The sequence below is a fragment of the Nicotiana tabacum genome, chromosome 6 (assembly GCF_000715075.1).
Source record: "Nicotiana tabacum cultivar K326 chromosome 6, ASM71507v2, whole genome shotgun sequence".
Taxonomy (NCBI): domain Eukaryota; kingdom Viridiplantae; phylum Streptophyta; class Magnoliopsida; order Solanales; family Solanaceae; genus Nicotiana; species Nicotiana tabacum.
This window is the reverse complement of record NC_134085.1, coordinates 165245797-165258335: the sequence shown is the minus strand read 5'-3', so window position 1 is coordinate 165258335 and position 12539 is coordinate 165245797. Positions and strand designations below refer to the sequence as shown.

The window sequence follows — 12539 nt, the reverse complement described above, 5'->3', positions numbered from 1 at the left end:
ATATCTTTTTGTACAGAGCTCCGATTTAAGTGATTCAGGATTTGTTTTGTTGTGATAGTACCTAATATTTGTTGTTATTTTCTTTTTTGAAAAAGACTTGGAGTTTATAAAGTTTTGCATACTTGTTTAATTTAATTTATTGTATTCTGTGTGCATATGCATCATGTACATGTCCCTAATGCAGTGTGATCTTATCTTTTATAGGACTTTTAATATGGCCTCTTCTTCGAATAGAGAGGCTTGTTGGATTTTAAAGACCAAAATCTTGTAACTTGAATTTGTAGCCTATTTTATTGTATTAGGGTGTTTTAATAACTCAAGTCTTGTAATATGCTGAATTTACACTTTGTCTTGTAAATATGTAGAAAAGGAGAAAACTAGTTTCTTTTTTTTACCCGATAGTTTGAAATTTATGTACAATACAAACTTGTAGTGATTTTGAATGATTGTATAAATCTGTTAGGAAGTTGTTTTAATCTGTTGATTAATCCAGAAGGGTTATATCACCATATGTTAATATTTTGACATTGTATTTCATTTAAAATGAAATTATGGTGTATTTTCAAAAAAAAAATATTGCACTTTGAACCTTTTCGCATGGGCCTACTTCCGCTACTAAAATTATTCTGAATATTTTTATTAATATCTCTTTTAATATTTTGTAAGTAGGAAATTAGATTTGTTTCCTAAGTAGTACCCTCCCAAAGGGGTTGCTACAAGTTTTGGTATCAGAGCCACGGTTTGTCTCGGAAGGGCATTTCAAGCAAGTCGACAGGGAAGACCAGATTTTGAATCATGAATGGACAATCTCGGTAAATCCTGTTAACAACAGCCTGATGACCTAATGGACTCGTGACCAGCACATCAAAGTCAAGTCTCACAGATTTAACAGTATCGGGAAATGCAACTGATGAGCAAACATAAGAGTGCGAAGATCCAGGATCAAATAATGTAACAACAGATATGCCAAACAAGTGAAATTTACCAGCAACCACGTCCGGACCATCCTGGTCATTCTTCTGTCTCATAGCATAAACTCGTGCAGCAACTCTCGACCCACCAGCCTGATTAGCTACACTCGAGCCCGCTGCTTGCATATTTCGAGGTCTAGCACTACTATTAGCTTAAGAATGAGTAGTGATAGGCTTTTGAACTGATCCTTATGTATGTGTATAAGAAAGAGGATTAGGATTAGGACAATCCTTCACTTTATGATCCATGCTTCCACAATTAAAACAAGCACCAGAAGCTCGTCTACATGCACCATAATGATTCTTCCCGCACTGTACACAAGTAGGTGTATGAGTTTTGCCTTGGCCATAACTTGGAGTACTGGCAGTAGAAAAATTTGACTTATTCTGCTTATGATGTAATGATTTATGTGTACTCTCAATCTTGGAATAATCAAACTTTCCCTTTTTGGATGGACCGCCATAATCTGAATTACCCTTCCTAAACCTGTTTTCTCTCCTACTAGCTTCTTCCTTGTCAATTCTTTCCCAAGTAAGTGCAGCTGAAATCAACTTGGAAAAATCCTCAAGTTGTAAGATTGCCACTGATTTTCAAATATAACCATTCAAACCTTCTTCAAATCTTCTGCACTTGTCTCTTTCACCATCAATAATACCTTTAGCATAGCTAGAAAGCCTGAGAAATTTTGTTGATACTCTGCAATAGACATACTCCCCTGTCTTAAATTCAGAAACTCTTTCTTTTTAGCATCACAATAGACAGGGGGAACATATTTTGCACGAAATGATTTCACAAAGTCATCCCAAGTCAGCACCGGAGGTTTTGCTTTTGCATTTGGCACACCTACCCACCAATCATAGGCATCTTTTTGTAAAAGAGAGATAACATACTTAAATTTGGCAGCATTAGTACACTCTAGTTATTCAAATACCCTCTCCATGCGCTCGAGCCATTGTTCAGCTACCGTGGGATCTGTAGTGCCTTCAAATTCAACTCCGCTCATTTTTCTCATCTTCTCAAAATTCATTTCACTAGGTTCTGACATTGTCCCAGCTAAGTGACGAAAGAATTCAACCATCTGCTGGAATGGGGGAGTCATAAATAGAGTATTATGACTCATTGCTCTTGGATTACTGCCTATTTCATTTCCACTAACACGAGGATGATTTAGGTCAGGCAAGGGTTCCTCATTTCCTCCCTAAAGGTGAGGCATGGCATTATACTGGGCCTGACTTTCATCAACGGATTCAACAGCTCTATTCGAAGAAGAGGCCATATTAAAAGTTCTATAAAAGATAAGATCACACTGCATTAGGGACATGTACATGATGCATATGCACACATGGTAGTTTAAAGAGAAAGATCATTGTCATCTAATATTATTTCTGAGGTCTTGGCAAGGAAGATGATTTGTCAAGGTTGCGATGCCTATCTTGCTCATATAGTCGATACACGATTGGGGAGTCCAAGTCTTAAGGACATACCAACTGTGTGCGACTTTCCTGATGTATTTCCTGACGATCTTCCTGGGTTGCCTCCGGAAAGGGAGATTGAATTTCCTATAGATCTTGTCCCTGGAACTACTCCTATTTCTATCGCTCCCTATAGAATGGCTCCAGCTGAATTAAAAGAGTTGAAGGCTCAATTGCAAAAACTTCTTGAGAAAGGTTTTATCCGTCCCAGTATTTCACCTTGGGGAACTCCTGTTTTATTTGTGAAAAAGAAAGATGGCACTCTTAGGCTTTGTATTGATTACCGACAGCTGAACAAGGTAACAATCAAGAACAAATACCCATTGCCTAGAATCGATGACTTGTTTGACCAACTGAAGGGTGCCAGCTTATTCTCAAAAGTTGACTTGAGTTCTGGATATTATCAGTTGCATGTGAGGGAGCAAGATGTTCCTAAAACTGCTTTTAGGACCAGGTATGGCCATTATGAATTTTTGGTAATGCCATTTGGTTTGACAAATGCTCCTACTGCATTTATGGATCTAATGAACCGTTTATTCAAGCCTTATCTCGATCAATTTGTGGTGGTGTTTATTGATGACATTTTAATCTATTCCAAGAATAGAGAAGATCATGATAAGCATATCCGAATTGTCATGCAAATTCTGAAAGAGAGACAACTCTACACGAAGCTTTCCAAATGTGAATTCTGGCTGAATGAAGTGGCTTTTTTAGGGCACATTGTATCATCTGAAGGTGTGAAGGTTGATCCTAGTAAGATTCAAGCTATTGTTGATTGGAAACTCCCTAAAACTCCAACTGAGATAAGAAGTTTCTTGGGTTTAGCAGGATACTACAGAAGGTTTGTGAAGGGCTTCTCTATTATAGCTTCTCCCTTGACCAAACTTTTAGGGAAAGACGCCAAATTTGTATGGGATGACAAGTGTCAAGAGAGCTTTGAAAAGCTCAAATCCTTGATGACACAAGCTCCAATACTTTCTTTGTCAGCTAAAGGAAAAGATTATGTGGTATATAGTGATGCATCTCATTGTGGCTTGGGTTGTGTTTTGATGCAAGAAGGGAAAGTAATTGCTTATGCCTCTCGAAAGTTGAAATCGCATGAGTTGAATTATCCCACTCACGATCTTGAACTTGCTGCCATCGTTTTTGCCTTAAAAATTTGGAGGCATTACTTATACGGAGAGAAGTGTCACATATTTACTGATCACAAGAGTTTGAAATACTTGGGTACACAAAAAGAGTTAAACTTGCGACAACGTAGATGGCTTGAACTCATCAAAGATTATGATTGCATGATTGATTATCATCCTGGTAAAGCCAATGTGGTTGCAGATGCGTTGAGTCGCAATTCCCTTGCAAGTTTAACTCTAAGTCCTTTGCCTTTGCTTCTTGAATTAAGAGTCATGAATGTTTGTCTTTCATTTAATTCTAATGGTTCTATCATTGCTAATTTGCAAGTCAAGCCAGTCTTACTTGAGCATGTCCAAGAAGCACAAAAGTTAGATGAGAAGCTTGTGAAACGGGTTGAAGAAGTCCAAAATGGAAGAGAATCAAATTTTTCATTAAGGAAAGATGGTACCTTATTTTATAAAAATAGGTTGTGTGTTTCTAATGATGATGAATTGAGAAAGCAATCTTGATTGAAGCACATAGTTCACCTTATGCAATGCATCCTGGAGGTACTAAAATGTATCAGACCATTAAGGAGCACTATTGGTGGAGTGGTATGAAGAAAGACATTGCAGAGTTCATTTCTAAATGCTTGGTATGTCAACAAATAAAGGCTGAACATCAAGTCCCAGCTGGTCTCCTGCAACCTTTGTCAATACCTGAATGGAAATGGGAAAGGATAACGCTGGACTTTGTTTATGGACATCCACGCACTCAAAGAAATCATGATGCAATTTGGGTCATTGTAGATAGAATAACTAAGAGTGCTCACTTCTTGGCAATCAGAATGGACTACTCACTTGAACATTTAGCAGAATTGTACATTAATGAGATTGTGAAGCTGCATGGAATCCCTGTTTCTATTGTGTCTGATAGAGATCCGAGGTTTACATCTAGATTTTGGTCTAGCTTGCAAGAAGCTTTGGGTTCCAGGTTGAATTTTAGTACTGTTTTCCATCCACAAACGGACGGTCAGTCTGAAAGGGTAATACAAATCTTGGAGGATATGCTTCGAGCCTGCATTATTGAGTTTAAAGGTAGTTGGGACAAACACTTAGCCCTAATAGAATTTGCTTACAATAATAGCTACCAATCAAGTATAGGCATGCCTCCTTATGAAGCTTTATATGGGAGAAAATGTAGAACACCTCTTTGTTGGAATGAGGTTGGTGAAAGAAAATTTGTGGGTCCTGAGATTGTGCAACAAACTGAAGATAAGGTAAAAATCATCAAGGATCGTTTGAAAATTTCTTCAGACAGACAAAAGTCCTATGCTGATCTTAAAAGGCGTGAAATTGAGCATCAGGTGGACGATAAGGTATTTTTAAAGGTTTCTCCATGGAAGAAGATTATGAGATTTGGCCAAAAAGGTAAACTTAGCCCTCGATTCATTGGACCTTATGAAATACTTGAGAGAATTGGTCTGGTTGCATATAAGCTAGCTTTGCCACCTGAATTAGGTAAGATCCACAACGTCTTTCATGTTTCTATGCTTCGAAAATACCGCTCAGATCCATCTCATGTTCTTCCTATTGAGTCTATTGAGGTTAGTCCTGATTTGACATATGAAGAAGAACCAATCCAAATCTTAGCGCGTGAGATAAAAGAGCTTAGAAATAAGAGAATCCCATTAGTGAAGGTTCTTTGGAGAAATCATTCAGGCGAAGAAGCTACCTGGGAGCGAGAAGAGGATATGCGAGTTCAATATCCACATTTGTTTCGGGACTAGTTTTTTAGGGGGACAGAGTTGTAACACCCCAAAAATATTTTATAATATTTGCATTCTTGATTGGACATTTTTATAACGAGGAAATATTTTACTTTGCACTTCCTAAATGTGAAATGGTCAATATATGAAAATTTCTTACTTTAGGTTGTGTTAATATTGACAATGAAGTTTCATGATATTGTTATATGTAACATTTAATATTATTTTGACTAGTTATTATTAAATATAATATATAATTAAGTTTTGGTTTCCAACCTTTTGTATTTATCTAAGAATATTTAGTAGTTGGGTAACCATTTTATTTCTACTCTTCAAGACAAAGAAGAGTAGCTATCCATCTCTCTCTTTCTATCTATCCCTCCTTCTCTCTATCTCTCTCCTCCGTAGAAACTTGAAAATCTGAAGTTTCATGAAAAAAATCATGGATTTCTACTAAATTAACAAACAAATTTCGTTTTTAGTGAAGATCAAGTTGCTCCTATTGGTAAGTTTCTAAACTCGTTTCCTAAGTAGTACTCTCCCAAAGGGGTTGCTACAAGTTTTGGTATCAGAGTCACAGTTTGTGATTCTAGGATTTGTTTTGTTGTGATAGTACCTAGTATTTGTTGTTATTTCCTTTCTTGAAAAAGACTTGGAGTTTATAAAGTTTTGCATACTTGTTTAATTTAATTTATTGTATTCTGTGTGCATATGCATCATGTACATGTCCCTAATGCAGTGTGATCTTATCTTTTATAGGACTTTTAATATGGCCTCTTCTTCGAATAGAGCTGTTGAATCCGTTTGTTGGATTTTAAAGACCAAAATCTTGTAACTTGAATTTGTAGCCTATTTTATTGTATTAGGGTGTTTTAATAACTCAAGTCTTGTAATATACTGAATTTACACTTTGTCTTGTAAATATGTAGAAAAGGAGAAAACTAGTTTCTTTTTTTTACCCGATAGTTTAAAATTTATGTACAATACAAACTTGTAGTGATTTTGAAAGATTGTATAAATCTGTTAGGAAGTTTCTTTAATCTGTTGATTAATCAAGAAGGGTTATATCACCATATGTTAACATTTTGGACATTGTATTTCATTTAAAATAAAATTATGGTGTATTTTAAAAAAAAAATATTGCACTTTGAACCTTTTCGCATGGGCCTACTTCCGCTACTAAAATTATTTTGAATATTTTTATTAATATCTCTTTTAATATTTTGTAAGTAGGAAATTAGATTTGTTTCCTAAGTAGTACCCTCCCAAAGGGGTTGCTACAAAAAAATGGAAGAATATGTTGAGAATCTAGGGAAAAAAAAACTCAACGTGTATATGAAATTCCTAGCAATAGATCTCAGGTGCACAAAGACCCCAATCTAAACGACACTCTGAGTTTGTAACAAATTGCTGCAATGTACTATCTAATAGGGTTGCACAATCTTGAGAAGTGACTGAGTTTATTGGTTTAATTAACTAGTCGTTTTCACAAAACTAAATTACGCAACCTCTATGCCTTATAGCTCGTTTGGCCAAGCTACAAAAATCAGCTTATTTTGAGAAGTATTTTTTTTTAAAGTGCTTTTCTCAAGAATACTTTTGGTGAGAAGCAGTTTGTGTTTGGCTAATTAGTTTGAAAAGTATTTCTGAGCAGCAATTAGTGTTTGGCCAAGCTTTAAAAAACTACTTCTAAGTGTATTTTTCTCAAAAGTGCTTCTCAAAAAAGTGATTTTGGAAAGAAACTATTTTTTTCTGCTTTTCCAAAACTGTTTTTGTTTCTCCTCAAAAACACTTTTTTTCCTTCCAAAAGCTTGGCCAAACACCTCAATTTTTTGTCAATAGTACTTTTGACAAAAAAAAAAAAAAATTTTGGCCAAAAAAAAGTTTCGCCAAACAGGCTATTATATCGGGTGATAGCTTTCCCAAGGATTAAAACAACCGTATTGGCCTATCAAAGTCCCATCATTTTTGCTTGCCAAGACTTTAATTTTTAAGTGAAAAAAACAAGACTATCTCCCTTTGTCTGCTGAGCCTCTTGTTACGTTTTGAGTGGTAAATAGGAATTTATCAGTGTTTGCTTCCCAACATTACATTTAACCCATCCTCTTACTTCTGTTTCATTTAATAAGGTCCTTTTTCACAATAATCAGCAATATAAAACAGATTAGATCTTTGTAAGATCATTTTTGTAATCAAATTGCAATTGGTCATAGGAGATTATGTTCTCGTTTCAGTTGACTGATTCTCCCTCATTTCTGAAGAGGGGTCCAACACCCACATGAAAAACATGTGTTTTTCCCTTCCTGCAGACCCACTTCTCTAGTCTCAAGCACCTACAAGTTTCTCCGCAGTTAAAATATTTGGCCAAACTTTTAGAAGAAAAAAAGTACTTTTGAGTAAAAGCAGAAACAGTTTTGGAGAAGCAAAAAAAATTCAAATTAATTAACCAAACACAAACTGCTTCTCACCAAAAGTACTTTTGAGAAAAACACTTTTGAAAAAAACCGCTAATTTTTAAAGTTTAGCCAAACATGCTATTAGGCTACTATGCAACAAGAAATGAATGGCGGAAATTGAAGCTAGATATCTTTAAACCTTACAATATTAACCAACTCGTTATCCAGTCCAATTCACTGCAAGGCCTTACTCTATTGATTATTAAAGGCAGGGAGAGCTATAGGGTTGTATCTATTTGCAAAATTGCAACTCCAAAAAGTAATACTGCTTGGATTAAATAGCATCAGTTTAGAACATAATTCTCTTTGCTTTGATTGCATACTAACTATTGAATCACCACAGGAAAATCACCACATTTTGCAAAATCTGCACTAAAATCCAAATATCAAGATATACAACCTTTCATTAATCTCCAATATAAACTCGTAAAAGCATCAGCCGTCAGGGCAACCATAATGCTGAAACTAGTGACTATATATTCCTATTGGCTTACAAAATATCAAACTGCAGACATAGCCAGGTTCTATAGCAAAACCAGTGAGAGCTATGTAGAAGCTCTTTGCGCTTCAATCAAATTTGTTACTATATGATACCTTTGTTCCCAAACCACCTCCTTTTCACCGTGCTCATTAAGGTCAAGTATAGGGTACTTCCACATCAATGAGGTCCCAGCTGTCTTCATCGGACTTATACCCCTCATCCTTCAAAGTTTCCTGTGTATCCCATGGGAGAGCTTTCGGTTGAGGCCTTCTGTAAATATGGAGGAAAAGCTTGGTTAGCCATCATTAGCAATTGTTAATCCAGTCCATGCGATAAGAGTTAACAATGCTTAAACTAAGCTATCAAATTTGAAGGCAAAACTTAGCAAGGACAAGCACGAGAACTCAAGTCGTCAAGATCTGACAAATATGACAATGAATTAAAATGTAGGTTTCCATTCCCGAGAGATTCCATTTGATATCTTGCTCATCACCTCACTCCAATCGGTCTATTTACGCTCCATCTTTTAAATCTCAAGATTAATATGATAAAAGGTAATCTATCTTTTGCTGACCTCAAATTCAGCAAAATTATCCATCATTTCAGGGACTAGAGCAAAATATACCAGTAGTTATGTAAAGGGAGTCAACACAGTCACAACAAGCCTAAACTTACCCGAGAACCATAGAGTCTTGTGATCCAACAGCTCAAAGTAAAGAAAAGAGAATCAAATAAGACCAGATAGAATTCAGCACCAAAGTCAGTGAACAACTGCAAATGCAATTCAATTATATCCTCAAGTAAGCACCATCAGATTAAAGTGTGCATCATCATTTCGGGAGTTTTCACAGGACTCCGTTCGTCATATCTCATTTCTTTCCTGATGTCAATGGCAATGCCAATCCAATAGAAGAGATCCAAAAGACACTCTCCAGAGATGGAAATTACCGAGTCAAATGACACCTCAAGGATTTCAAAGAAGTTTCAGAAATCAGTAAATGCTGGTTTGCCATAAGCATCCCAAAAAACTGAAGAATTCAAATCACCCATTGTTGAGAAATGGCTAGGGACTAGAAGAGGTCAGGCATTGCAAAGAGTTATCATCTCAATGCATTTATATTAACAAATTGATGGATTCAATTGTAAATCCCTGGAAAAGATAATAACCAAATGCTTCTTCTTTAAAAGATTCCAGCTTCACCTTATCTATCTGGAAAAAATCAACAATGGAAAGGCATCTTATTTTCTATTTGAAGGACCTATGATGGTTTTTAACTGCTAACACCCGACCAAAACTTTCAGAAGAGCAACAGAGAGCGAACAGGAAAAGCGAGCATCCACCAGTTGATTTGTCATACAGTATGACAATACCAGCAATTACTTACACTTGGGCTCAGCTAGTTGGAGTCAGTACCTTTTCAGCATGCTGCATTTAGCAGAAACTAGGCATGACCATAACTGAACTGTATGAGCTTTCAGAGAAAGACATGTCCAATATGTTTTCACCAAAGGATTAAAAGAAGCTATGAGACAGAAACAACACATATTCACTAGGAATGGAAGAAAAATGTAGGAGATATTGGTAATTGGCCCCATATCTTTTAGAGGTATGGAAACAAACATTGAATTAATATTAGCAGATTTCACTAAAGAAAATGCTGAAATCGAGATGGTTTTAACTGATAAATACAAATTTCTAGCACCAAATTAGTTGCGCAGAACTAAAGTCAGAGGCATGTGCTCATAATGTGAATGACCTACTCTACAACAAGCAATAAGAGAAGAAACGCTGCTTATGCAAGCCGGATACATTATATTTTGAAGAAATTTATTTCACTTTTGTTATAGACCTCCATAATATCTTGGTTAGGCAATCAAATCCCTCAAACTTTTGGACCAAGGCAAGTATTTTCCCCATTTCCTTTCCATTTTTTAAAATGGGAACCCAACATAGGTGAGTTTCGCAAAGTTTAATCGATCCCGAAACACGGATAAGAACAATGGTCGGATAGATTGTGGTATGTTGATGGCTATAATAAAAATGGCAGAAGGGTTACTATAAGTTCATGGTCGGTATAGAATAGTCTAACTATGATGAGTGAACTCTCTTAATACTGAAGGATCTGATAGAGTAAAATGGATGCACATGATTCATATAACGGATCGCAACTAGTTCGTGATTGATGCAAATCTGATTGATTAGTTTTTTATTTCTAAAATGGACTACAGAGAAAGCTATTTTTAGAATAGTAAAAGTGCAACCAAAGTTTAAAATTTTCAGTTTCCAGGACATGAACATTATTTTTGGGGCAGTCAAAAAAAGGATGTGCATAAACTGATTTGGGGCAGAAACAAATGTTAATTTTATTTTTTCTAATTCTCAAAGGATTATGAAAATGTCAGGGAGAATAGTGGTAGCCTACCTACCTTTCTACAGTTAAGGGCCTTACGATATCATGTAAAAGCATAATCTCAACATTGCCACAAAATTAGTTTGAAGGGGCAAAGCCTCACCTGACCAAATTTTAAGGGGCTCAACTACACTATCTGATACTTCTCTGTTCTAACCTCAAAATGCATTTAGCTCCCATTAAAGTGCTTTATACTTTTGCTGTGATACATGGGACTCCACCACGAAGAAATTGACTAACTCAGGCAACTTTAGAACTTCAACAAAGAGACCAAACAGAACAGAACCATCGAAAAATGAAGAGTGGATATATAGATAATCAAATGTTTGTGGTGGAATACGTATATTTATCTATTTATTTACTGCAACACATAACAAATTTCATACCATTCTTTCTGAACAGCATAAAATTGAATAGATAAAAGATTAACATCCAACGAAGATTTAAAGAACAACGATAATAAAAATGCAACAATCGAAGCAAACCTTTTGCGGTTTCGTTTAGCAGCTTCACGAGATTTCCTTTTCTTCTTTTCCTGAGTAGATTCAAAGAATCTTCGGCGCTTACTCTCTTGGATAACCCCAGCCCTGAGAACTTCTCTACGAAAGCGACCGATGAGCTTCTCTTCGGGCTCGTTTTCCCCAGCTATAACCTGAACATTATACGCTGATTTAAAGAAGAGAATATTGGAAAAAGAAAGTGAAGGGAACAGATGGTCGGAAGAAGACTGACGATCTTTGTCTAGTTTTAGTATTGGGGTTATAGGGGTTGTAGGTGACGATATAGTCGAGAGAGATGGAAGATAGGAAGGGACAACAGGACCAGTAATGAGTTGCGCAGGTTTGGGAAGGGAGTATGTAGTACGATGTTGGTTGCTGGGAGAAGAAAGCGAAGGGTTTAAGGAAGACGGTGACGGAAAAAGGGCCATTGATTTGTGTGTTTAAGACTTAAGCTTTGGGGTTTTACATTGCCATTGATCAAACCCTCCCGATTAAATGACAGTATGCCTGTATTTTCAAAATTCAAACAAATGATGAAACGACCTATTAAGTTTCAATAATTGTCTTCTCAAATGAATTTTTGTTAGGGGCAATAAAAGTGAAAATTAACTAATCTATCTATTTAATATAGAAAAGGAGAGGCAAGTCCATGATTTTATGCCAAGTGTCAAGACGAAATATCTAACACAAGTCATATTTTAAGACAAAACTCCAATAAATTTGGAGATTCAAAAAAATTGAAAATAGAAAAAAACTTACAAAATTTTAAGCCATTAATTTGGCCAGTTATTCACATCCCACGTTTGGGAAGATCTATTCACACCATGCCCCGGTTTTTTGGGCATATCTTTTTTAACCTGAAAACTAAAAAAATATAATTACTCACGACATTTTTTTAAAGAGAATTTTACATAAAAATACACCACGATCGTTAATTAAAAAGATGGACTCCCATATTTTTTCATTAATTTATATTTATTTTATTATAAACCTAAATATTCGACTACAAACCTAAATATTCGACTACAAAAATTATTTACAAATAATTTTACATAGAAATAGGAAGAAAGGAAAAAGAAAAACACTCCACGATGCTCTTCCCAAACGTGAGCATCAAAACCTAACTCCATAACTTAGAAACTGTCTTCTACGATAATAATGTCTCAAACGGTCTGCTACTTCTTTTCTTTTCTTTTACATTCCTTTTTTTCTCTGCTAAAAAACAGAACTTTGCAAATATGGCTACAACACTTCATGAAATCAGTCAAATTTCAAGCAACTTGATGAAATTGAATCTCAAAGTTAGAGTCGTTCGAATGTGGGAATCCCAGATTGTTTGAAGCCTGAAATACCATATGCCATTGAGTTG

At 35.7% G+C, this 12539-nt stretch overlaps 1 protein-coding gene across 1 annotated transcript; it reads right to left on the bottom strand.

Annotated features, from left to right (window-relative positions):
* Positions 1–8167: 8167 nt before the first annotated feature.
* Positions 8168–11692, bottom strand: LOC107809209 (uncharacterized). The gene is made up of 2 exons (XM_016633803.2): positions 11156–11692; positions 8168–8529 (listed from the first exon to the last, which is right to left on the bottom strand). Exons 1-2 carry the CDS (start codon positions 11596–11598, stop codon positions 8415–8417), a joined length of 558 nt encoding a protein of 185 aa, XP_016489289.1. The 5' UTR covers positions 11599–11692; the 3' UTR covers positions 8168–8414.
* Between the last annotated feature and the right edge of the window lie 847 nt (positions 11693–12539).

Coding starts and splice junctions, on each gene's coding strand:
- LOC107809209 (XM_016633803.2), bottom strand. CDS start 11,598: ATGGCCCTTTTTCCGTCACCGTCTTCCTTAAACCCTTCGCTTTCTTCT. Junction 8,530..11,155: donor GCTAAACGAAACCGCAAAAG/GTTTGCTTCGAT, acceptor CCATATTTACAG/AAGGCCTCAACCGAAAGCTC.